The 27488-nt window shown below is 40.0% G+C and overlaps 1 protein-coding gene across 3 annotated transcripts in view; it reads left to right on the forward strand.

The window, feature by feature from the left end:
* The first annotated feature begins 20095 nt into the window (after positions 1-20095).
* Positions 20096-27488, forward strand: part of tmem131 (transmembrane protein 131) — a 43425-nt gene continuing 36032 nt past the window's right edge. For all 3 annotated transcript variants that reach the window (XM_085449700.1, XM_085449701.1, XM_085449702.1), the window contains exon 1: positions 20096-20403. In XM_085449700.1, the coding sequence (XP_085305826.1) occupies positions 20235-20403 (169 nt within the window). In that variant the 5' untranslated portion in view covers positions 20096-20234. The remainder of the gene's footprint in view (positions 20404-27488) is intronic.

Consider the following 27488-nt stretch of genomic DNA (forward strand, 5'->3'; position numbering starts at 1 on the left):
CGCCCTGAAATGCTATGCACAATTGAAATATTTAATGCATTTTTGAAATATATAAACTGGATCTAAAGGTCAAATTATTGGAGATAGAAGAAGGAAAAAGTCACCTGTCTGACGCCTTTTCACGCAGATTTTTGCGAGGCAGCAATTCTCATACGATTCCTCCGATATAATCACATCTTCCCACACAGAAAGAAGATTTCTTTCTTTCTTCTTTTAATCCACAGAAATATTTCCAAACGCTCTGACCCGTGAAAAAGTCGCTAAAAATACCGATACCGGCCGTCCATAATTGACCCCTGAGGTTCTGCTGTCCGAAGTCGGCGCACACTGAGCGGGCAGGTCTGAGATGAGAGGAGAGGGGAGGAGTCCCGTGCATCCTCCAGCTGCCATCACTGCTCACGGCAAACACCGTGCTCATGGGCCAGGCAGTGCTCGTAAAAATAGCTGCCAACGTTTTATTGTTTCTATTAAAAGCTTGCTGCAAAATCGTCAGAATTAAAAGTTCGAATTCACAGTAGAAAATTCTCTGTTACTGGTGTGACATATATGTCATCAGTGCTGCTGAAGTTTTGCCTTTGCAGTTTACTGAGCTCAAACATATGGCAAAGGGCCGCACAAACTGATGAACAAATGATCATGATGGTCATGATAAGAAAAAAACAAAACACTGACAGACTGAAACTGGGAGGTCTCCTGCTTTAAAGTCGCTTTTGTTTTTAGCCCATCCACACAGACCTCCTCCTTATGGCATTTTTGTGCTTCACAAATTCCATCACGTTACTTTTGCGATAAAACAGGAATCATTGTATGTGGAGGCATGCATCTCAGGGGAAAAAGCTTATTTCTGTTTTGTAACTTCTCCGTCATTGTCGGAAAGTAAGGTTATTTGCATTCAGTATCACATTTCAAATTTCAAAGAACGAACATGGCGAAGGTGAAAACATTCAGATCGAACCTTGGTAAACTTCACTCATCAATAGGTGACATCACAGTAGCTACAATTATCTTTTAAACTATTTGTGGTATACATGCAACCAGTGGTGTGAACCACAGACAAAAATGGACTCATGTGCTCAGGTAGCATACAGGTAGATGTTATTGGCGATGGGCTTCATGTGATGACTCCATGGTGACATCACAGGGTCCTAGGGGAAGGAAGAAATTTAAAGTAATATCAGTGAAGCAATTGCTGAGGGAGGAGGTGCTACTGAAGGTTTAGCCAAATATTACAGCTGTGAATGCCTACAGAAAAACAGAAGTGGTCCAAGGTCAGAGCCTTGAGGTATCCCCAATGAGAGGAGCAGATATGACTTTCATATGTATACAGAAATGAACAGGGAGTCTGTCACCTGATGAACAATAATGTGGGTGAACAAAGAGAGAGGCATCGTTATGCTCACTCTGCCACATAGCCCCGCCTCCACTCATACATCACCTGCACACATAAGGTTAAAAGAAAAATCCCTTGGCAATATACGGAGCTTCAGTTCTAATCCCAGATTAGACTTGAGCACCTATTTCAGCCAGCTAATGCTCCCTTGGGGCAGGGGAACATTTTATCTTCTATGGGAATAATTTAGAGATAAAAATGTAATATTACTTTTTTTTAAAAACTGACATATGTTTGTGTATTTTAACCAACACGTGACATATGCATATGTGACATATGCAGCGAAATTGTATTTCAGCTGAGAGAACTATCGGTGTATTGTGTGCTATTTGTGTCTCATCAAAAGCATTTGTGAACTGCCAACACATTTTCAGCCTCTAAAATTATTATTTTTAAATTATAATTCATGTTATTATAATTATTTTTTAAAGTCATCACATTTAGCTTGATTGAACTTGAGATCTTTTAGATTTTAAAGCTGTTTTATTTTTAACTGTTAGTTAACTTAAATATAATTTAACTGTTAAATAATATTTTCATTTGGACAGCAGAGATGAAAAACTTGTGGATTTTGCTGTGTTTCGTCTGCCAGAAGAAACACAGGGATTTAGCTATGTAATAGACTTTGGGATTGTCCTTAGAGTGGCTTTAGGGCAATCCAGATACACAGAACAGGTGATTATGGTGTACAAAGAGGGGTTGGCCAAGTGGGATCATTACTTTCACTAAGTCTCACAGATGACCAAACATAAACTTAGTTTTTTGTTTGATTCCAGTTCAGTGTTGTGGTGAACCGGTCGAGCAGTGACTCTCTCGGTCCGCACGCCTCATTAGGTTTACTGTCCAGGTGCACCGGGATCTGTGAAAAGCGTCTTTAGTTCTCTGCCAGGAGGCACATGGTAATTACTGCATGCTAAACCCTGTCAGAGTGCAATTGTCTCTTGCATGTTGGCTTGACTGTGCATTTCCAAGTCAATCAGACAGGCATCAAATTCATTTACAGCCCTCAGCCAGTCATCGACGAGCTGAATATAAACTGAGGTGAACAGTCTCTAATCAGACCTGATTACCAGCTGGCAGCACGCTCGCTCTGAGCTAAACAAGAAGAGGGGAACAGTCCCAAATAAAGAGGATCAGATGACCCGTGGAGAGTGGTGCAGCCAAACTGCTGGTATACAGCAGCTTTTGTTAGGCTGACCCAAAGCCTGACCAGGACCATCAGCTTCCATCAACATCTTCATGTCCCAGATTGATTCATTTCACCTGATTTTAAGTGCTTCTCATTATAAAAACATGAAACTCAGCAAAGAAACTGGTCGGTCCTCTGACCATTTTCAATGGAATGTCTTTTATTTGCAAACTCATTTAAACAATGACCTAAGCAAACATGAAAAGGGACCAAACTCAAGGAATAAACAAATGTTGTTTTTACGCATAACATCTAATTTAGCAACTGTAAGGAAGAGGACTCCCTTACTGCATTTATTTATATTGTATTGTCTGTATAGCACTTTAGAGCACACCTTTCACTTTATTAAAAGCACCTTATCAAGCACTTTATGTAGCATTGCACTTTAAGCATGGATTTGCACACAAGAAGTTTAAATATTTATTGTCTATTTATTGGGAATTTTAAAATCAGTTGGTAGCCTTATTTCAGATCCTGCACAGCTGCTCCTCGTCAAGGAATGTGGTGGTTGTCTGTCAGGAGAGAAGAATGGTGATTGAGATTGTGATTAAGGTTTACCAATAAGGAAAACTAATGCAAATGTGTGTGTGAAATCTAGGCAAGGCAAGGCAAGTTTATTTGTATAGCACAATTCAACAACAAGGTGATTCAAAGTGCTTTACAGAGACATTAGAAACAAGAACAAATAAAAAGCATGATTTAAAATTGAATAAAACAAGCAAATAAACTAACTAACTAATTAACAAACAAACAAACAACAGTATATAAAATCAAAACAGATAAAATCAGAACAGTAGATAAAATCAGTAGTTAAATGTAAGTTTTGAAATTTAAGCTTAAAGTGTGGATTTGGTGCTTTATTCAAATGCAGCTGAGAACAGGTGAGTCTTCAACCTGGATTTAAATAAACTGAGTGTTTCAGCTGATCTGAGGCTTTCTGGGAGTTTGTTCCAGATATAAGGAGCATAAAAGCTGAATGCAGCTTCTCCGTGTCTGGTTCTGACTCTGGGAACTGATAAAAGACCGGATCCAGATGACCTGAGGGATCTGGATGGTTCATACTGGGTCAGGAGGTCATTGATGTATTTTGGTCCTAAACCATTCAGAGCTTTATAGGCCAGCATCAGAACTTTAAAGTCTATCCTCTGACGGACAGGCAGCCAGTGTAAGGACCTCAGAGCTGGACTGATGTGGTCCACTTTTTTGGTCTTAGTGAGGACTCGAACAGCAGAGTTCTGAATGAGCTGTAGTTGTCTGACTGATTTTTTAGGTAGACCTGTAAAGATGCTGTTACAGTAATCAAGCCTACTAAAGATGAATGCATGGACTAGTTTTTCCAGGTCCTGTTGAGACATCAGATCTTTTATCCTTGATATATTCTTGAGGTGATAGTAAGCTGACTTTGTTATTGTCTTAATGTGTTTTTCTAAGTTTAGGTCTGCATCCATCACTACACCCAAATTTCTCACCTGGTTTGTGGTTTTTAGATGTATAGATTGAAGTTCTCTGGTGACCTGTAATCGTTTTTCTTTGGCGCCAAAGACTATTACCTCAGTTTTGTTTTTGTTTAGCTGGAGAAAATTGTGGCACAACCAGTCATTGATTTCCTCAATGCATTTACCAAGAGCCTGTACAGGGCCTCGGTCTCCTGGTGACATTGTGATATATATTTGTGTGTCATCTGCATAGCTGTGATAGTTTATTTTGTTGTTGTTTATAATCTGTGCCAGTGGGAGCATGTAGATGTTAAACAGAAGGGGTCCCAAGATGGAACCTTGGGGAACTCCACATGTGATACTTGTCTGCTCAGATGTGAAGTTACCTATTGATACAAAGTATTTCCTGTTTTCTACGTATGTTTTGAACCAGTTTAGTACAGTTCCTGAAAGACCTGTCCAGTTCTCCAGTCGTTTGAGTAATATGTTGTGGTCAATTGTATCAAATGCTGCACTGAGATCCAGTAAAACTAGGACTGACATTTTTCCACTGTCTGTATTCAGACATATGTCATTAAACACTTTGGTCAGAGCGGTTTCAGTGCTGTGGTTCTGTCTAAAACCTGACTGGAAGGCATCGTAGCAATTATTCTGTTTTAAGAAGTAACTGAGCTGTTGGGAAACTGCTTTTTCAATGATCTTACTTAAAAACGGGAGATTTGAGATCGGCCTGTAGTTGTTCATTTGTGTCTTGTCAAGATTGTCCTTTTTCAGTATAGGTTTGATTACAGCAGTTTTTAGTGATTCTGGAAACACACCTGATAATAAAGAAAAGTTGACGATCTGTAACAGGTCTGACTCTAAAGTCTTTGAGACCTTTTTGAAAAAACTTGTTGGCAGGACATCTAAACAGCAGGAGGAGGAGTTCAGTTGACCTAAGATGTCCTCCAGGTCTTTGCTGTTAATAGGTTGAAACTGTTTCATGGTGTTTAAACAGTTTTTTGGTGGACACAGTACATATCCTGGATCTGCTGTTGATGTACCAATTGCTTGTCTAATTTTTTGGATTTTTTCAGTGAAGAATTTGGCAAAGTCATTGCAGGCCATGGTCGAATGAAGTTCAGCTGCCACTGACACAGGGGGGTTTGTTAGCCTGTCAACTGTAGAAAATAAGACCCGAGCATTATGGCTGTTTTTAGTGATGATGTCAGAGAAGTAGGACCTCCTTGCATTCCTCAGTTGTAAATTATAATTGTGAAGTTTCTCTTTATAAATGTCATAATGAACCTGGAGGTTTGTTTTTCTCCATCTGCGCTCAGCTTTCCTACACTCTCTTTTTTCATTTTTCACCAGTGTGGAGTTTCTCCATGGAGACTTTTTCCTTCCAGAGATAACCTTCACCTTAATGGGAGCAATAGTGTCCATTACATTTAACATGTTAGCATTGAAGCTATTGACGAGCTCATTGACTGACCCTCTGGGCAGGTCAGGTGTTAATGGGAAGACCTGGTTAAAAATTGCACTACTGATCTAGGGAAAAGTGTTGCAAATAAGTGTTTGTAAGTTAATGATTACTCACCTTTCTTGCCTGTGTCCTCTTCAAGGTGTTTGGGCAAATGTTTCCCCGGGGGTCCAGACACCATTTAAAGGTTCCGGGAGAGACCATTGGTAAAGAGAGTGTGGTGAATCTTTTTGTGCTTGGGTTTCTGGGTTTTTATAATATTGGGTTTGGTGTAACATTAAAGTGTGAAGTATTTATTAATATGTAAATGTGAAAATGTATTTATGTATTTATTTATTCTTATTGATATATTGTATACTGTGGTGGAAGGTTGGGATTTAAGAATTTACCTGAGAGTGGAATAATGGTTAAGTCTGTGACAGCTGAACATATTTAAGGCTGCCAGTTGTCATTAGGGGATTTTTGTGCTGTGAAGAAGCTCGACAAGTTAATTGTTTTAAGGAGAGCCATATAGCAAATAAATACTTTGTTCCACTACACTTGCCTTGGTCTGTCTCACTGTGTTTCCAGCTGCTAAGGGCTGCCCTGTTACAAGTGGTGTCAGGAGTGTGTCACTCATGCCACAGTGAGAAGATGATGACAAGAGGTGGAAGAAAGCCAGGCCAAGAGGAGCAGCCTGATGAAGGAGTTGGAGCTTCATCTGAGCTAGAGGCCATGGCAGCAACAAGCCCTGAGAACAAATTGGAGGAGTTGACAGGGTTGGTGAAATCTCTTATGCGGTCTCAAGCAGCCAGAGACCAAAAGTGGGAGAAGGATTTGTCACGTCAGGAGCAAAGGTGGAAAGGCATGCAGCATCAATTTCAGCAAATCCAGCTACAAGTTAACGCTGTAACTGATAAGCCTGACCCACCAGAGGCGCCAGCGCCCCCTACAACATCTGAAGAACAAGAACTTGGATTCAATGGTGAAGACATTCCAGTGGCCAGTGGGTCCAGGTCTTTAATTGAACCAAAACTTTTTCCTCTGTCACCAGAAGATGACATTGAACATTTTCTGACTACGTTTGAAAGAATGGCAAACGTGTGTCGATGGCCCAGAGATGAGTGGGCTATTCGTCTGGTTCCCCTGTTGACAGGTAAAGCCCGCACAGCCTACATTCTTATGGATTTAACAGACTCTGAGAATTATGATAAGGTGAAAGAGGCAATTCTGGCAAAATATGAGATCACTGCTGACACCTACAGACGCCGCTTCAGATCTCTGAAAGTTGAGCCAGGTGAGACGCCACGTGAACTTTATGTAAGATTGAAAGACCTGTTTTCAAGATGGATTAAACCTGAAAAATCAACTGTAGAAGAAATATCTGAGCAGATAATTCTGGAGCAGTTTTTGAGAATGGTTAATCCAGAGCTGGAGATTTGGATACGTGAGCATGACCCGAAGACTGCAAAGGAAGCAGCTAGCCTCGCAGAGGTTTTCACTTCAGCCAGAAAAGGAAGCAAGAGCACCTACTTCAGCCGGGAGACCCACTACGCCCAACCAAGTAAGTCCATTGGGGGTGAACAGGGTTCTGGTCAAGTTCAGGCTAGAAATCTTTCTAGTTCTAGGCAGCTCCCTTCTCATAGACCTCAAAATGTGAAGAAATCCTTTAAGTCTTTAGTTCAGGATATTAAATGTTATCACTGTCATAACTTTGGCCATACACAACAATTTTGCCCTGCACTTAAGTCAAAACCATCTCTTTTATGTGCAGTTCCAAGACCAGCCACAGAGCCAGTAGGAAAGAAAGCTTGTACTGTCCCTGTTTTAATTAATGGGCGTAAAGAGGAAGCTTTGCTTGACTCTGGGTGCTTCCAAACTCTTGTACACTCTAGCATAATTTCAGGAGAAAAGCTAAGTGGGGTTGGGGCTACAATAAGTTGTGTGCATGGAGACGAACACAGGTACCCCACTGCTGAGGTTTACCTGACAGTAGGAGGTCAAACCTACTTGTTAGTGGTAGCTGTTGTTCCCAGTTTGCCATATTCAGTGATACTTGGTAATGACATCCCCACTCTTTTTGATCTAATACATCAGTCGGATTATGACCCTCAAGTGAGTGCTGAGAAAGACATTCAAGGCTTAGGTGATGAATCTGGAAGCTCACTTCCTCTAGATATGACAGTTGAACCATTTAAACCCTGTCATGTAGTCACAAGAGCACAAAGTGCAAAGGAAATGATGCAAGAACTACCCTTTTTTGAGGAGTCTCTCGAAACGGAGCCAGGGAAGATTAGGAAGTCTAGGGCTCAGAAAAGAAGAGAAAAGTTCAAAGGCTCAGGGGAAAAAGGTACAGCATTGTTCCCTAAGCCAAATAACCAACTTGAGTTTGATGTTCCCTCAGATTTAGGTGCACTCCAAAGAAGCGACCCTACTCTAAAACCCTGGTTTGAGAAGGTAACCGAGGTAGAGGGGGCTAGTCAAGGTCAGGTAAGCTGTCTTGCAGACACTGTTTACTTGATTAAAGGAGGCATCTTGTACCAGAGAAAGGGGAAGTGCGAAGCTGTGGCACTCCCACAACAGTTCAGAGACAAAGTTACGGATTTGGGTCATTCAATTCCATGGGCAGGTCATATGGCTTTTCACAAAACACTGAATAGGATCAGCAGCCGTTTTGTTTGGCCAGGGATGTATGTCCAGGTTTCTGAGTTTTGCCATTCCTGTGAAAAATGTCAGTTGACCTCAGGCAAAGGAGTAGCGCGAGCCCAGTTGCAACCACTGCCAATTATTGAAACACCATTTGAGAGGCTAGGCATGGATATTGAGGGCCCTTTAGAGAGGAGCTCCACAGGTCATCGCTACATATTAGTCATATGTGACTATGCAACACGGTTTCCTGAGGCCTTCCCACTCAGATCAATTAAAGCTCGTCACATTGCTAATTGTCTTCTGCAGCTTTTCTCTAGGGTAGGCATACCAAGAGAAATTCTGACGGACTGTGGAACGAACTTTCTATCCAAGTTGTTGCAGCAGGTTTATAAGCTGTTAGGGATAAAGGGACTTAAGACCACCCCGTATCACCCCCAAACGGACGGGCTAGTGGAGAGATACAACCAGACTCTCAAAAGTATGCTGCGCAAGTTTGTCTCTGACACAGGTTCTGACTGGGATCAATGGCTGCCCTACCTTCTGTTCGCCTACCGGGAGGTCCCGCAGGTTTCCACTGGCTTCTCGCCTTTTGAACTTTTATACGGTCGCCAAGTGAGAGGCCCTCTGGATCTGCTTAAGGACTGCTGGGAGGAATCCAAAGCAGAGGGCGAAAACATCGCAGCCTACGTCATCACCATGAGAGAGAGGTTGGAGAAAATGGCATCATTGATGCAAGACAACATGAAAGCTGCACAAAAACATCAAAAGACTTGGTATGATCAGAAGGCCAGGGATAGGGTCTTCCTTCCAGGTCAGAAAGTACTGTTATTGCTTCCCACTAGCGATAACAAGTTGCTGACAAAATGGCATGGACCATACGAGATCGTCAGACAAGTGAGTAAAGTCACTTATGAGCTGAATATGCCAGAAAGAGTTAAAAAATATCAGACATTTCACGTGAACTTGTTGAAGGAATTCCACAGCCGACAAGAGCCGGTCTATCAGTTACTGGTGCGTTCAGTTAAGGATGAGGAGGTGACTGAGAAGTTCTTTCCAACTAACATTCAAGTTTGTGCTTCAGTTGACCTTTCTCATTTGTCTCCTACTGAGCAGGCTGATATAAAACCACTCGTGGACCCACAGCTCTTTCGAGAAACACCAGGCTTCACATCACTGGTTCAGTATAAGATACGGGTGAAGGAGGATGCACCCGTTCGACAAAAGAGCTACAGAATTCCAGAACGGTTGGTGCCAGTGCTGCAGAAAGAAATAAAACTGATGTTGGACCTGGGAATCATTGAGGTGTCAAGTAGTGAGTGGTGCAGCCCGATTGTTTTGGTACCAAAGAAAGATGACACCCTGAGATTCTGTATTGATTTCAGATATTTGAATGCAGTATCCAAGTTTGATCCCTACCCAATGCCCAGGGTGGATGACCTGCTGGAGAGAGTTGGATCAGCAAGGTACATTACAACACTTGATCTGTGTAAAGGATACTGGCAAGTGGCTTTGGCACCAGAAGCAAGAGAGCTGACAGCCTTCAAAACTCCGTTTGGTATGTACCAATTTAAAGTCATGCCATTTGGTCTTCAAGGTGCACCAGCGACATTCCAACGATTAATGGACCATGTACTGAGAGATGTGTCAGCATTCTCTGCAGCATATCTGGATGACGTGGTGGTGTACAGCCAGTCCTGGGAAGAGCATGTCATTCACCTACAGAAGGTGCTACACTCCATCAGAATGGCTGGACTGACTATCAATCCCAAGAAGTGCTCCATAGCCAAGAGAGAAGTGGAGTACTTGGGCTTTGTAGTTGGCTCTGGGAAGATAAAGCCGCAGGTTGGAAAGATTGAAGCAATTCAGTCCTTCCCAGTTCCGACAACAAAAAGGAAGGTGAGAGGTTTTCTGGGTCTAGTAGGCTGGTACCGGAAATTCATACCTTCTTTTGCAGAGCGATCCACTGTACTTAATAACCTCACAAAAGGCTCAGCCCCTAACAAAGTGCGTTGGACGGAAGACTGTGAGCAAGCATTCAGAGACCTCAAGGAAGCAGTTTGCACACATCCAGTTCTACACAGTCCAGACTTCAACAAGCCATTCATCTTGCAAACTGATGCTTCGGGAGTTGGCCTTGGTGCTGTCCTTCAGCAAGAGGTGGATGGTGAAAGAAGGCCTGTGGTGTTTCTGAGTCGGAAACTACTCGACAGGGAGACAAGGTATTCGACGGTAGAGAAAGAGTGCTTGGCCATGAAATGGGCTATTGAGGCCTTGAGGTATTATCTTCTGGGACGTCACTTCACTCTGGAGACTGATCATCGTGCCCTCCAGTGGTTGAACCGCATGAGGGATGCGAATGCCCGTATTGCAGGATGGTACCTGTCTCTGCAGCCTTATGACTTTACAGTCCAGTATAGGCCGGGGAAGTCAAATGTGGTTGCTGATTGTTTATCTAGGATGACAGAGGACTGAAGCACTTCGTGCTTAAGAGAGGGAGGAGGAAATGTAAGGAAGAGGACTCCCTTACTGCATTTATTTATATTGTATTGTCTGTATAGCACTTTAGAGCACACCTTTCACTTTATTAAAAGCACCTTATCAAGCACTTTATGTAGCATTGCACTTTAAGCATGGATTTGCACACAAGAAGTTTAAATATTTATTGTCTATTTATTGGGAATTTTAAAATCAGTTGGTAGCCTTATTTCAGATCCTGCACAGCTGCTCCTCGTCAAGGAATGTGGTGGTTGTCTGTCAGGAGAGAAGAATGGTGATTGAGATTGTGATTAAGGTTTACCAATAAGGAAAACTAATGCAAATGTGTGTGTGAAATCTAGGGAAAAGTGTTGCAAATAAGTGTTTGTAAGTTAATGATTACTCACCTTTCTTGCCTGTGTCCTCTTCAAGGTGTTTGGGCAAATGTTTCCCCGGGGGTCCAGACACCATTTAAAGGTTCCGGGAGAGACCATTGGTAAAGAGAGTGTGGTGAATCTTTTTGTGCTTGGGTTTCTGGGTTTTTATAATATTGGGTTTGGTGTAACATTAAAGTGTGAAGTATTTATTAATATGTAAATGTGAAAATGTATTTATGTATTTATTTATTCTTATTGATATATTGTATACTGTGGTGGAAGGTTGGGATTTAAGAATTTACCTGAGAGTGGAATAATGGCTAAGTCTGTGACAGCTGAACATATTTAAGGCTGCCAGTTGTCATTAGGGGATTTTTGTGCTGTGAAGAAGCTCGACAAGTTAATTGTTTTAAGGAGAGCCATATAGCAAATAAATACTTTGTTCCACTACACTTGCCTTGGTCTGTCTCACTGTGTTTCCAGCCGCTAAGGGCTGCCCTGTTACAGCAACGAACCCATTTTAAATGGTATCTTCTGGCACTTTGTTACTAGCAGCATGTCACAAAAACACAACACACATTTGTTTCCATTTCTTGTGGCTTGTTTTGTGTCCTTATCCATTTTAAACCACATGAAGCCATTTCTATGGCCTCCACTGCCATTAGTTATTTTACTATGTTTTGCATAATCGTCCCATTACTTTAGTTATTTTAACGAATACAGTTGCATACGCTCCAGGCCTGAGAGGGTGTGTGCAGCATCCTCAGGCTGCTACAGATGGGAGCTTCCTGCTTTTCTTTATGAAAAGATACAGTAAAGCCTGAGCCAATATCTAACTCCATATCAAGGTTCATTTGTTCTCCTGAAACAGCTCCATGGATGCATTTGTTTTTAATTCACATGTACCTTGTACTTGTTAAGTTACACTCCATTCTTTCCATTTACCAGCTGCCATTCGGCAGCCCAGCACAGCACAGCCCAGACCTTTTTCTCAAGGTTTTCTTATCTGTTGTCCACATTAAATAGACTATGAATAAATCTCAGCACATACTAATTGAAAATACGTGAGTTTGAATGAACAGTATCACTGAAGAATGAAGCTGAGGACCGTTAGCCTGAGCTCGGGGCCTGCAACAGGATAACAAGATTAGGCTAATATAAAGAAACCGAAAGACAGCAGCCCCCTGAGGCTATTCTTGAGCTAAATGGTGCTTTTCATGTTAAACATGCTGATGTGTTTGGGTTTATTGCCATATAAAACCATCATATATACTGAGCAAATTACAATATAGCTGAAGATTATGAGAGTGTTTTTATCTATTAGGTTAAATGTTGAACAAATTTGACCAAAAGATGGCAGCAAGTTAAAAACTGTGGATCAGATTGATATTTTTGTCTTCAGTCTACGCAATAGATCCCCACACCAAAACCAGACATCCACCACTGCCGCTGTATGGTTTGCTGAGTCCCACTGTTTCCACCAGTGCTTCTCCAGCTACTTCTAATTCCCCTGTTTGTTTGTTTTTAACCTACTGGAAGAGAATGGATGATTTGGTGTTTTGGTGGTAAAATGGTGCAGAGATGTCACCGCCAAAACAACAGCACAAGTAATACTGCTAGCATCTGCAATGTCCACCTACTCGGGTGTTAAATTAAACACAAATGCACAAATTAAGACTCATAAAATAGAGAGAGTTTTTTGCAATGCTCTGCATGTACACATATATACAAATCTTATCAAACTACTGGGTATATTTATTTACTTATTATGGCACAAGCATAAACTTCAGAAAGGAAAAACAAAAAAAGAGCAACATTTTGTGGGATTACAAGGTTCTACTAAGATTTAGACTAAATGAAGTCCGCCTTCCTTTGATTCGTCGCCCATCTGCATACAATAAGCAGGGCCTCAGATGTGTCACGGCAGCCGATATCAGCTCAAGTGTCCGTGGCGCTGCCGTGGGCCCTCTTGTTCTGATTAGCTGCAGCCTGTTTATCAGTTGCTGGAGATAAGTACTTTCACTCATCTGTATTTCATACCAAACAGAGGAGATGATTTATCCTCCTCCAAGCACTTAGCCTACACAGAGTTTCTATGACAACCTGAAGGAAACTTGTGTGGGCCTTTAGGGCTGCATTAATAAGTACAGCTGCACATTGCTGTGGAAATGCAGATTAACAGAATTCAGAGGCAGCACAGAGACCTTCCTGACCCTCTGACCTTCTCTCAGGAGACTTTCAGTTGTAAATAGTAATTCTAAGAGGTAATACAAAAGAAAAATAGTATGGAGAGGGCATCATGATCCTCTTTGAAGCTCTCTGATCACCAAATCACACCAACAGTCAACTCGAGTGGCTTTATATTGTAAAGGAAAGACCCTCAGAGAAGCCCAGAAGAGAAACCACTTGGCGACAGTGGGAAGGAAAAACTCTCTTTTAACAGGAAGAAGCCTCTAGCAGAACCAGGCTCAAGGAGGTTAAAGATGCTGTTTTATAATCCACTCATAATCAGTTATTTTACCTGTGCCCCAATCAGCTGCTGTTTATTCAGTTTGCACTCACAATCAGTGGACCACACAAGTGTTTGTGTACGTGATTCACATCAAAATCACAAGAGAATTTCATTCATTGAGCTCCTTGACAACACTGATTTCACAAACAGAGAATGAAGACTTCGGTCTAAAAATTCTAAAGAACGTTTTGCAATCATGTCAACATGAACTAGAAAGTCACAGGAATGAATGCATCCTGAACAGGAAGACTGGAGGGTGTTTGAGGGAAAGGGAAGGCACTTCATGATGTGGCTTTTGCTGCATGAGTGTACGTGCCTTAATTGCAACAGTGTGCCATGTTCCGATGGCTGCTTCCAGCAAGATAACAGACCGTGTCACAAAACTCAAGTATTATAAAACTGATATCTTAAGCTAGTTTCTTGACAATAAGTTCACTGTGCTCAAATCTCCTCCACACGCGTCAGATATCCAGCCTAGCCTAAGCTAGGCTAGTAAGGTTTTACAATGAAAACTTTATCTAGTGTTTGTAATTTTACACATAGTGGTTTAGGTTTATGTATGCAGTGGAAATGCAGTGGCTCAGAATGTCATTTGCCTTTAAAATGCAGTGCTAGTCTTTTTCACATCTTATTTTAATCAGATTTATGCAGATTTAGCCTAAAAGCTTTTGCTCTTCCCTGCTCATCTTAAATTTTTGTTTACAGTTTTTCTGTAGGGAAAATAAGGGTGATGACATGATTTCAGGACCCTGTTTACTCTCATAGTGTGAGCAGCTCATGGAGCTGTGGGTATTACACGTCTGCCCTCTGTTGGAGGCTTGTGAGATTAAACACACTCATTTGATGATTACATTAGATTAGATTATATAAAACTTTATTAATCGGTCAGGTGGGTTCCAGGTGGGGAAATTCAGTTTCCAGTAGCACAACACAATTGGAACTTGCATGTTACAGAGTTGGAATACCAAATAAAAGGGAATGAAAGAGTGCGAATATAAGCATAAATGTAGCATATATACATATTTTCAGGTAGGCGTGTCTCTCTCTTCCACATTAAGCTTGCCAGGTGTATTTATAGAAACGCCTGCAGTTGCTGCACGTATGCAGTTCACATAATTTGGATAGTTTCCCTTTTCTGTTGCTTTCTAAAAATTCTAGTTGTGCACGTGAGGCACTGGGAGAGGATCTAAAAAATTAGCAGGTTTACTTAATGGTAACTGCACTAGTCATTTCCAGTCCAGCTGTATTTCACATAATGCCACGTAAACTTTGCATAAGAATGTTTTGATACATCAGAAATCTAACACTTGGACTGCAAATAGCCCAAAACATTAATACATGCATAAGTAATTGCAGCCATGCACGCATGACTTACGCTGTGAGTTGTGAAGTATTGTTACAGTCAGAAGATTGCCAATAAAACTTCCAAATATTTACAGTGTTGCTTCCGATTTTCCGATAGCAGGTCCTGCAGGTTTCTCTGAGCTAAAACATTCAAAGCATCAAAATAGCACAGACCCAAACAAAGTCACGCCATTTTTGTGTCACGCTAAATATCTAAGGCGCTCCAACAAGGCAGATGTGACCAATCAGATCTAAAATGAACAGATTTTTCTTTAGGATATGCTTCACAGAAACCTGAAGGTACACATTCCTGCATATATGTAAAGGTGTTGCCTTATGAAACACAGCATTTCAAGCTTGGAGCTCTATAGAGGGCAACCGTGGCTCAGGGGGTTGGGAATCGCATCTGTAACCGGAAGGTCGCCGGTTCGATCCCTGGGCTCTCTGTCCTGGTCGTTGTGTCCCTGGGCAAGACACTTTACCCTACTTGCCTACTGGTGTTGGCCAGAGGGGCCGATGGCGCGATATGGCAGCCTCGCTTCTGTCAGTCGGCCCCAGGGCAGCTGTGGCTACAACTGTAGCTTGCCTCCACCAGTGTATGAATGTGAGAGTGAATGAATAGTGGTATTGTAAAGCGCTTTGGGTGCCTTGAAAAGCGCTATATAAATCCAATCCATTATTATTATAGAAGGAAGTTGTGACAGTGTTTTCCCCCATGTGTCAGCCCTGCTGCAAAGAATACCTCCAGAAGAGTTTCATCCGTCAAATCATGGCCACTAACAAGAACGTAACTGAATCAGCACAGCCAAAATTAATGCTCTAACTCTATGAAATTAAATCACCCAGAAGCTGATTAAATAATAAATTACCTAATAGTTCATACTTTTATGATAAATAATCCTCGAAAAATCACTAATACCAGCTTCTGTGCCTGGAAAAAAGGACGCTGAGCCACGATGTTTTGCATTTCCAAAAACTGAACCTGTGTGTCTTGTATGTTTGTTGTAGTTTGTTGTTGTTGTTTGTTTGTTTTTTTTACTAAAAACAGATGGTTCTTTATGCCTGGAAAACAGTAACAAGATCATCATCACTATATTTGGCACTGACTTCCAAAGTGACAGTTGTTACTCCGCCAAAGGGGTTATGTTTTGGTAGCTTTTGCATGCATGCATGAATGTGTGTCCCCAGTCTGTCTTTAAACACGATAGCTCGAAACATTTTAAATGAATTCTGACTTTGTAGAAGTGCAGAGTAGGGTCATGTTAAAAATTCATTAACATTTGGCTTACATCCACCCAGGTCTTTAGGGTCTGACAAAAAGCCTTATAACTTTGACGATTCTTACTTGTGTGATGAATATTGTCAACATTTAGAGTATCATGTCACATTTGACCTCTGACCTGTCTTTTAAGGTCAGCAGACTGGTATTAAGGTCAAAGTGATATTTAAAGCTATATAGAACTACTTAAAACTGTTTCTTACTGCCATGTTTGTACTGACCACATTTAACACGTTGATTCCGAAACATGTTACATTTTTAAAGAAAGTATTGTGAAGAGAGATCGAATGAGCTGCCTAGTTAGTTAGAAACATACTGTAGTATAACTTATATTATAAGCTCAAGCTTTTCATGTCTAGTTATTTATAAATCAGCACCTACTATCCATTACCTACTCCTACATAATGTTTGCATAGTCAAAGTTAATGTGAGAGTTGCTACCCTTATCTGACATTTACTGAACTACAAACTTGTGAAAGTATGTTTAAAAAGGCAGAAGAAAATGAAATTAATATACAAAATGCAATACAGTTACCTTAAAAGTAAACATTGCCCAGAGACTGAGCTGCCTGGGACAGACGTTCATGCTTTAAACGGGATGATGTATCTAAAACCTGAGTGATTCCATGACTCCATACAATTTTACCTCTGGATGTGCTAAAGACATGACATGGGCAAAGTTGCTTTAAAGCCCCTGAAGATCAAGGATAACAGTTTGAAACATCATGCACTCATAAACAAATATTTATATATATTGTAAATGTGGCAGACTGTTGCATCATTCACTGGTTGGAGGTTTGCTTTTGTTTTTTTGTTTTTTAACTCGGTTGATGTTTTTGTTGCGATTTCATTATCTTCCCTATAATGCTGACCTTCAGTTTTTGGTTTTTCATTTGTGTTATCTCTCTCAGGGTGATATTTCTCTGTCCTCTCTCTATCTACAATGTATGAAAGCTGGAATATACAAGCCAAGGCAGAAGGAGGACTCAACTAAGCAGCAGTCTTTTGTTATTCAAATGTTGTTTCAGTTCTGTAAGATGAACCAACTTTCTGCGCTTCTCTGTTTCAGTGTGATTAAAATAGGTGAGATATTGTCACATTGCACTCTGCTGTGAATTTAATTCAAAGTGACCCTAAATAGAAAAAATGTCATCAGCACTGTTAGATCTGAAATCAGAGATCACAAATGTGCCAAATGACTCTTTACTGACATCACATTAAAGGATTGCGGTGTAGGGATAAAAGGAATTTCCTGCAGAAGGCTAAATCAAGCTTAAGATGAGTTGGCAAGAAGTCCACGGTGTGCAATCTAGGAAATGAGAGAGGAGGTATCTGTTAGTGTTGCTCTCTATCCTTTGGTTGTTTTACTTTGAAGGTCAGACTTCTGTTGTGTCCTTTTTTAGTTTTACTTTTTTCCTCTCTTGGGTAATCAGTCCACTGTGTATATATAGTCCCGTGTTCCACTTTGGAATTTTTATTTTTTTATTTTTTTGTGGCTTCTTATTGTTTTGGATTGTGTTTTATCTCTTCGACTTTGCTGTTTTTGGATTTGATTATCAGATACTAAATTGCATCGTTCCTAGGAATATTCTGTTTCAGGCATCTGACATTTGGATCGGCACACATCACATGGTGACACATGTAGATGGTTATTTGTCAGTGACACAGCACTATTACCTCAATATAGATGTCAGCTGCTCTGTTTCACTAACAATGGAACTGATCTCATTTAGTGACTTGTAGTTCTAGTTCAGATATTACAGAAATGCCTGGAAAACATGGAGAAATTCCTCTTTTATGTTTCACAAGCAAGTAAAACATCTAATTGCATCATAACTTCTTTATTCATCATTGAGACAGGCTTCTAGAACCTCACATTTATATTAAAAAATTAACAAATTGTAGACACACTGTTGATTACTTTATTGAATTTTTTTACCGGGTTTAAAAATATACAAAGACTGCTTGATAATAAATCAAATAAACCTATACAAACACTAACTAACTTAAAAAAAATCTGTGTTTCACAGATTTGTGCTTGCATCATATCAATACTTGATGTACATATAGTGTAAATGAGTAATACAGTTTATCCCCTGGGTAAAATTACTGACGATAACAAGAAGCTTTGCAGCCAGCAGTAAATCACCAACCTTTGTCCTTGTTATGAAACAAGTCCAATCTTTGTGTTATCTTACTATAAGTTTTGCAGATAGTCACTGTCCTGTAAAAGCTCTTGCTCTGCTTTTTTCAGTACAAGAGACTCTCTTATGTTTCGTTAGAACAACATCAGTGATGAAAGTCACACTTTACAGTTCAAGGAAACATTTGTTTACACCCTTAGACAAGGCGTGAAGTGAAAGTAAACACTGATCCACGGACATCAGAGGGTTAAAGAGCACCAAGCAGAGCAGGTTTGTGTCAGCAGCAGCAGTCTTCAGGCTCCATGACCTCGTGTTATCTCCATTTTTACCTCTAAAAGATTCACTGAGTACCTGTCAGCACTCTCTGTCAATCAGTAACCTCTGTACTCCATAGTTACATTTATCTATAGGCAATGTTTTTTCTATATAAGTAAATTCGGTGGAGCCGGTATTTGGAGGGTGTTCACTGCTGCTTTTCTGCTTTAGTGAAAATATTTGGACCAAAGGAAGATCACAGCACATGTACGAGCATAGTTCAGTGTGTACACACTGGCGTTGTTTGTGACATCGGTTGAGGTGTTTCGCTTTAAGCAAAAAATAGTAAAGCTCAGAAATTACTTGCCTTAGAAATAATTCCTTGATGTAAATGGCAAAGAATTAGGGGAGATGTCATTTGTCTAAAACACTTGTCTGACACAAGTGACTTTGGTCTTTTGTAGCACTGAAATAAAAATAATAATTCTGTAATGAAAACATTACAGCTTAGGAACACATTTTATTACTGCACCCAAGTCATAGATGCAAACTGGAACCATTTAATAGAGAAACCCCAGAAGCCAGAGTAACTAAGGAATTATTTTCACCTTTATACATCACATTATATTCTTGTTCCTCTTGCAGAGAGATCGTATGCTGTGCATGTTGAAGGACTCCTGCTAAGGACAATCCGTGTCCACAGTCCATGTCTACAAGCAAGAGCTGAAAAACTTCAGCACCCAGTTTTTCTTTTTATAATTTAAATGATTACAGCACATAAACGGCAATTAAAAGTCTCTTTTTTTCCAATAAACTTTATTTCAAGTGGTTAAGAAAGATCAAAGGAAAACCTCAGAATCATACGTTTTTTAACAAAGAGGACAAAAATGCAGGAGAATGACAGAAAGTCGACTTAAACACACACAGGACTGACAGCGTTTACTATTATTACTATTTTCATTTCCTTTGTAAACACAAGAATAATTGGATTTTTATTTACATTTTAAAAAAAAGTTGAAGGACTATATGCAGCAATCTCGTTTTCAACTATAGTCCATCCATCCTTTTCCACTTATCTGGGTCTGGGTCTAAGTGGACACTGAGGGATTCTGCAGCTGACAGCATGTTCTGGAGGAGCATTCTCTTTGCTTTGAGCACTTCTGTCTCACCCTATATATAAAGACCAAAATTCGAGACAGTTTTATATTAGAAATATATATTCTGCACAAACAAGATGTAAAATATGACCAAAGTGAGAAGAATGAGAGCTGTGGTGGTGCTCAGGTCACCATTGGTCCTTTCTTTGTGGAGTTTGCATGTTATGTTCTGATTGAGGCAGTTAAAGTGACTAACCTGTCTAGTATGAATGAATGAATGAATGAATGAATGAATGAATGAAGCTTTAAAGTATATATTCCAAAAATGACAGATTCTGTTACCAAATATTCCTCGTTTTTCAATTTAAGTGTAGTTAGTTTTATAAGTTTACGGTGTCATTCTGTTCTAGCGTTTAATTTGTGTTGTCTGAAGGGTCTCCGCTGGGCTTTGATCCCGGTGATAAGGTTGTTTAATGACCGCTTGCTGTCCGTGGCAGCCGGTGACGCGTCGCATGGAGCGGAAGAGGAAGCGGGAGCAGAGAGAGGCCGACGTCCTGTTGGTAGTTAGCCGCCGCCGCTGCTCTCGGGAGTTTTTTTTTTTTCTTCACGGCTATGATTGACAGAGGCAGCAGAGGTTTACACGGGCATGTCCGCACACTTGCTCGTTTGTTATCGTAACAGAAAGACGTGCAGCATGGCGACTGAAGCCGGAGCCCAGAGCTGTCGCCAGAGGAGGAGACGGAGAGCTGCCTGCGTGGGGCTCCTGAGGATCTTATTTATTGCTTTTATTCACACGACGCGGGCGAATAAACAAGGTTTGGAACTTAGCTTTAGCAGGAGCTAACTTCCGCAGACATCTCACCAAGTGTGTGCTGTGGTTAGCGCTACCTTTGCGGGCCGACTTTACACCAGCTCGGTGCTAACAGCGACCCAGCAGTGCTGAATTATTATTAAACGCTAACAGAGAGCAGGCTGTGTTTAAACTGACAAAGAACTGCCGTTAGTTAGCCAAATGTATTTGGCCTTACTCTGGACGTTAGCTTCGTCTGTAGCATGTTGTCATTCTTTCCTTATATGGCTTAGTTGGGCTAATAATTTACCTGTGAGATATGACAGGGTTTACAGCCTCGGCTAGCCCTAGAGCTGGCTCAGAGGAGCCTCTGGGTGAGCTTGAAGCACAGACAGAGGGGAGTTGTAGGGGACAAGCTGCCCAGCAGTACTTCCTCATACCGGGCTCAGTGAGGAAAAGCCTCGACTGTTTGTTTGATTGGGCTCCAGCCGCTTGTTATCGATCTTCTGATCGTGTCAGGTCACTATGACTGGCACACAGCTGTCATCCAGGGCCAAGGTGGTCCGAGCTAGCCCTGAAACGCGCCCGTGAATTAGTCCACATGAACCTGGACCTCACAAGAAGTGCACTCAGGTGATTGTGTTACTTGTTGAGCAACTCTCAGAGCAGAGGTGTCAGACTCACAGTGGTTCATGGACCAAGCAAGAAAAAAAAACATTGCGTAATGTTAATATTCAGGCTTTATGAAAAACAGCCCAAACGAAAGACACCACTTATTTTAAAAACTGGTAGATACTTGTTATATTATTATTTTTGTAGTTCATGGATGATGTATTGAGAAAACGGGTGTACTTTTACACCCGTTTTCCCCGGGGACAATTTGAGCTTTGTATCTCTGTCCAAATTCACGAGTCATCCTCTGTATATTACAGTATATTGCACTCTTTATAAATAAATAATACAAGTACTTAACGTCTTTGTAATTCAATCAGCTCGTCTAGGTCGAGAAATCTAGAAATACTAAAAGTTTTCCCGTGTGAAACATTTTACAGATAATTTGTGTTGCTGTTTTGCTTATTCAATGACTTCACTGCAGTTTTCACACTCGGCACTGGCTTTGGGCTCGCCCTGTAACAACATTATTTTGGTTAAAATGATTCAGAATCACAGTTACAATCACATTAACAAATATAATCCACCATTTTTTTTTAGTTGATGTTGTGATTTTGATTTGTGACTACAAACTCTGGGGAATAATGGATTTGTTCACCAACAAGTTGTAGTTCAACTAAAATGAATTTCTAACTAACATTTAATTATTTTTTTGCTGCCTGAAATGTTCCTATAGATCTGTGATAATGCCTCACACTCCAGTAATGCACTTGAATTCACGAGTTATTTAGCAACTCTTAGAGTCTGACTTCATCTTGTCATGCTTTTTACCAACAGTGCAAACTGAGTCAGCTGATTAAATTTAGGCTGTTCGCATATCAGAGGTTCACTACAACATTATTGTGGTCAAACTGACTCACAATCACATTTTTTAAAATTGGAGTAAGCCTGCTCGATCGTGACAATATTAGAATCTCAATTTCGGTAGATATTGTAATCGAATTTTTTTTCATTATGATTATTCATTAATTTGATAAGTATCATGCAAGTTTTTACCGAGTATTTCCTCAAACTTTAAACATAATTCAACAGAAGAAGAAGAAGAGGAGGAAAAACGGAGGGTGGCGATGGGTTCGGGGTCGTCCAGCTGGGAGTTAGAGCCTGTACGGGATTTGAAGACTACGAGTGATCCAGAGACAAAGGCGACCATTTCATTAATCCTCACAGAGGAAATGTTGAGTTTTACTTCCTCTGCATCGACCTTGTTGACTGAACGCTCTCTTTTATTCAGCTGAACTCAACAGTGAGTTTGCATTTTTAGTAGGGCTGCCACGATTTGTCGACTAGTCACGATTACGTCGACTATCAAAATCGTCGACGACTGATTTAATAGTCGACGTGTCGTTTGAAGCTTTGTAAGATCGCAAAAGACGCAGGAATAATAGCAGGATTTAAGAGTGTAATAACGGACTGAAACAGAAGATGGCAGCACAGCATGTACAAGGATGCCAGCTGCCGTTAAACCCCGAAGAAGAAGAAGCAGCTGTGTCCCAGAATTCATAGCGCGGCCCAGCTTAGTTTCCAACAATGGCGGTAGCTAGTTTTTTTTTTTTTTTTCTTCTTTTTTTTTTTTCTTTTATTAGTAATATAAACATACAAACAAAATGCACCATATATTACAGATTCAGAGAATAAACATTTCTTACATATTAGCAACTTTCATATATAGTGAAAATAAAATATAAAGATGGGGTCACATAAATTAACAGATTATTAACTCACTAAATCAAAATCTTCTACAAAGGAAACAAAAAAAGCAGCCTTTTTCTTTTTAACTAAAGTCAAAGATTTAACCAACAGGTTTAGGTCGTTTTTCCAGTGAGCCAGTGTTGGTTTAATCTTAAAAAAGCGACATTTATGTATAAAATACTTACACAAGATTAATAACACATTAACACCATAATTAGCTTTCTTTTCTTTCAAAAACACTCCAAACATTATCATATTTAAGGTAAATGGGGTAATTTGAATCCCACTGGAATAAAGCCAGGTATGAAAATCCAACCAAAATATTTGTATAAAATTGCACAAAAAGAATAGATGGTCCAAATCCTCCTCTTCTGTTTCACAAAATACACAATTACCCATTTCTATTTTGAATCTATCACTAAGGAGTCTATTTGTCGGGTAAATTTTATTCAAGATTTTAAATTGGACTTCTTTCCCTTTAGGAGGGATAGGGAAGGTGATATAATCAGTTCTTATTTTTTCAATTTCTTCCCTTTGGAAATCTTTTAATATGTAATTACGTCTAAGTAAATTTGGAGAATAAAGACTCCTTAATGAAGATCTAAGAAACTTATTGTTGCATTTAACATCACAAAATCGAATACCATCTATATATAATTGCCTTAACTTGGGGGAGATGTCAGAATATATTATATCATTTACAACTATGTTTTTAAGTGACAATGGAGTGGATTTTATAACCCGATTAAATTTACTTTTAGAACATTGGATATTAAACTTTTGGCAAAAATCTTGATGTCCTAGAACATGTCCTTCCTCATCTACAAAATGGGCAATTGCCCAAACACCTTTTGATAACCAATCTTGAATAAAAATAGATTTTCTGTTCATCAGTATATATCTATTGTTCCAAATTGGGCTATTATGTGGAGTGAAATTATGTTTAAATAACATTTTCCAATAAAGAAGGACCTGTTTATGGAATTCAGAGAGTTTAGCAGGTAGTTTAGTAATTTCAAAGTCACACTTTAGGAGAAAGTCGATACCCCCTAGTGTGTTAAAGACCTTACTTGGTATAAAAAACCAAATGGAGTGTGGATTATTTAGGAAGGATTTTAACCATTTAAGTTTCAAAACACCATTCATTATGTCAAAATCAATTGCGTTTCCACCGCCTTCAATGTATGGTTTAACCAAATCATCTTTAGATATATAATGGCACTTATTCCTCCAAATAAAATTAAAATTCAAGCTATTAATTGTTTTTGGCGGTAGCTAGTTAGTTTTAATATTACTCTTATTATTCTTTCTGGGTCACAAAATAAACGTTTAACATATTTTCAGGCGAGAATGTAGCTGTGTAAACCTCAAATATCGGCTCAGTTTATCAGGACACCACATATTTTCAAAAGCGCTCCGACGTTTTCGGAGACGTCTGTTACCCACTAGCTCGATAGCTAGCCGGGGGCTAGGTCACTAGCGCCGTGAGAACACCGGACTCCCGGCAAATTGTTTTCAAACCCACCGCCGTCTTTCGCGACTCAGGTTAAATATATATGAGTCACTTAGATAAATTAAAAATGTTGTTGTTTGGCTTTTTTTTTTTTTGTATTTTATTTGTTCCTGAGTAAATCGGTTTGTCTGAGATTAAAGTTATAGTTTTTACACAGCTGAATAAACGTCAAGCAGACAGCTGATTATCAAAAGTGTGAGATGCTGGAGAATATACTCCGTTGTCCTGTTATATTTTAGATAGCAAGGAGTTTATTAAACTTCACCGAAACAATCTGCAAATTTCATTAAAATTGAATAAACTATCATCTTGTCTTTATTTTTAGTTAGCACCTTAAAAGCTTAAAGCTGTAAGCTAATGATAGTTATATAAGAGCAGATGCTGCTGGTGCAATAAGCTGTAGTTTTACGTCCAGTGGATGATGATCTGATTAGTCGACTAATCGCATAAATAATCGGTGACTAGTCGACTATCAAAATAATCGTTTGTGGCAGCCCTAATTTTTAGGGAGGGGAAAAGGGTGTGATTTGATTTATAACAGGAGCAAAAGTGAGAGCGTTGCATCAAAAACAAACTTCACGATGTAATAATTTTACCCTTTGTTTAGTATTCATGATTATTTAGCATCATCTTTTAGACAGTTAAGCTCTGGATAGGTTTAAATGGTCCTTCCCCAGGGTCATCCACAGAAACCTTTGAGTTTTACTACCTTTAGATCATTTTTGTTTGTTCCACAGATGAAGTGGCCGTGAAATTTTACCTTTCTGATTCAAACGCCCGGTGTAGATCTAGGAATTATGATTTTTAAGGATAATTTTTTGCATGACACATCAGTAGAGACAGGAAAGCAGGGAGAGTAGTGGGTAACGCCATGCAGGGACTTGAACCCCAGCCCTTGCAATAGCTTCTGGAAAATGAGTCACCTGCTCAATCAGGTGAGCTACAATATGACCTTGAGGAATGATTTTCTTTCCTCTGGAATAAAGCTGGCATCTCCAAACCAAAGATAGAAATGCATTTTGTTGAAAGGTTTGAGTAATTGCTGTCTTTACTGCAGTTTTTTTCATACTTTGTACACCATCCATGAGGCTGAATAGGCTGTTTTGGTGTGGATGGATCTAATCCTGACCCTTTGTTCACCTTAGCTGGAGCTGAACTAAACAGCGGCGAGTTTGAGCTCCTAGGGCGAGAGAAACGGACACGATTGAATAACAACACAAGAAAAACAACGAGAGCTTTGTAGCTAAAGTTAAACGCTAAGAAGTTATCTTTCTATCGTGACTGTTTTAGGTAAGAAAGTTGAGAGAGGGGAAAAAAAAATATACTCGACAGCTGCTCGCTTTCATGTTCTCTTATCTAACCGATCTACTCGATTCAGACATTGATCTGTCTGTAATCTGGAGGTGGTGAGGCAGTGGCTATGACAGACACGTCAATGTCACTGTGCAGCAAATAAGACAGAATTTGCATGTAGATTTACATAAATGGCTTAGAAGTGTTGTTGTTTTTGTTTTGTTTTTTTGTTAAAGACTGGCGTCCTCTACGTGGAAACATCAGCATGTCTGCCTGCAAAGTACTGTTCACTCTCGTACCAGTTTCACTGCTTGTTTCTCCGGGTGTCCATTCTGAGACGATTTCAAGAGCTCCTGACAAACTCGTAAGCTTAGGACGCCGAGAACTAAAGCGGTGGAGTTTCATGTAAAAATCTGATGCCATGGAGTCTTGCATCTCTACCAATGCCACATCATCCTTGTGGACCACAGACTGGTGACACTGTATAATGAAACACCCACAGAGGTGTTGCCGGTGCTATTCCTGCCAGTCAAATGGCGACATCCACCCCTTTTTCAAGCCACTGTAAAGACACATATAATTTTAACAGACAGTGAGCACGGCATACTGAGCTGAGGTTGGTTTTACTCTGCTGTAGAGATGGGATTGAGCTTAACATTTTTTATTTAGGACTTAAAGGATGCAGGACATCAGAGTGATTCGGTTTAATTTTGTGCAGACGTGTATTCAGAGCTTGAGACTTTCATTATTTGTTAGCTTTTTTTCGTGATGTACAGCAGGAAGTGTAGCTTTTTCACACCTCTGCTCAGCCTGATGTTGGCTGTGTCTCATCGGCTCAATGAAGTTGTGAAATGTTTCTTAACTGCTTAGATCCCCTGATTCTGCTCAGATATTTGAATTTAAAACCTACATTGTAGCTTGCAGGGTGTTATTAAACGTAGCAGTTAGTTGAACGTAACAATTACGCTTGCCGACAGTGAGCTGTGAACACAGAAAAAGGTCTATCTAGTAGCACAACTTGTGAGATCTGTTAAGTTTAAGGCAAAATTTAAAGCTCTGCAGATGATGGAAGGGACATCCGGCCTTTTAAAATCATGTCGATAATGGTGGTTGCTGAGGATTCACTTCACTTAACCCCACCCTGGCATTTATATAACACCCTGAAACAGACGTGCAGAGTTGCTCTGTGTTCACAGCAGTGATTGAGACCTGGGTTATGCTCAGGTTTTGCTCCCGCAGTTGTGTCTGTTTGCGCACGTTTTTTTAATTTTTTTTTATTTTATGTTTTACAGAGAGCCTTTGGAGAAAAATGCTCTGGTGTAGTCCTCCAAAATCCCAACTACATATTGCTCAATGTGTGTGGCGCTGCGCATCGTTCATATGCTGATTGGTTGATGAATGTGCCAGATCAGAGACGAGACTAACAGTGAAGTTCACCAGAGTGGGAGAAGCACAGAAAAAAACGTTAAAGAAAACAAAAACAAAACTGGTGGCTGCAGTGGACATGGCATTATTTTTAACGCTCAGCTCTTTAGCTCTTTGAATGTTAGAGCTTCGCTCTCTCCGTGGCTGACTAACACAACTGGAACACATTGGTTGTACCACATACTTTGGCACTGTCCCCCGGTACACCCCTCTTCCCGAGACTATTGGTGGCAAAACCTGTACACCTAACTCAAACTAAACTTAAACACAAAAAAAGTGTGAAAGAATGTTTTAGTTTAATGAAATCTGAATGAAAATTGGAGTTTAGAATCAAACTAAGAAAGTAAAATAAGATAGCTGGGTTTATTGGGTTGGTCAGTTAAATGCAGTATTGAAGCACATTTTAGCTGGAGACTGGGGTGAGGCTGTTCCCTCTCTACACTCTTAATTCAGATGTTTTGTATTTTTTGATTTGTTTTGTTTCCTTTTTCTACGTTTTTTTTTTTTTATATATACTT

The sequence above is a fragment of the Copadichromis virginalis genome, linkage group LG23 (genome assembly GCF_057382275.1).
Source record: "Copadichromis virginalis isolate Kocher_CV1m ecotype Utaka linkage group LG23, C_Virginalis_male_GT1.1, whole genome shotgun sequence".
Lineage (NCBI taxonomy): Eukaryota > Metazoa > Chordata > Actinopteri > Cichliformes > Cichlidae > Copadichromis > Copadichromis virginalis.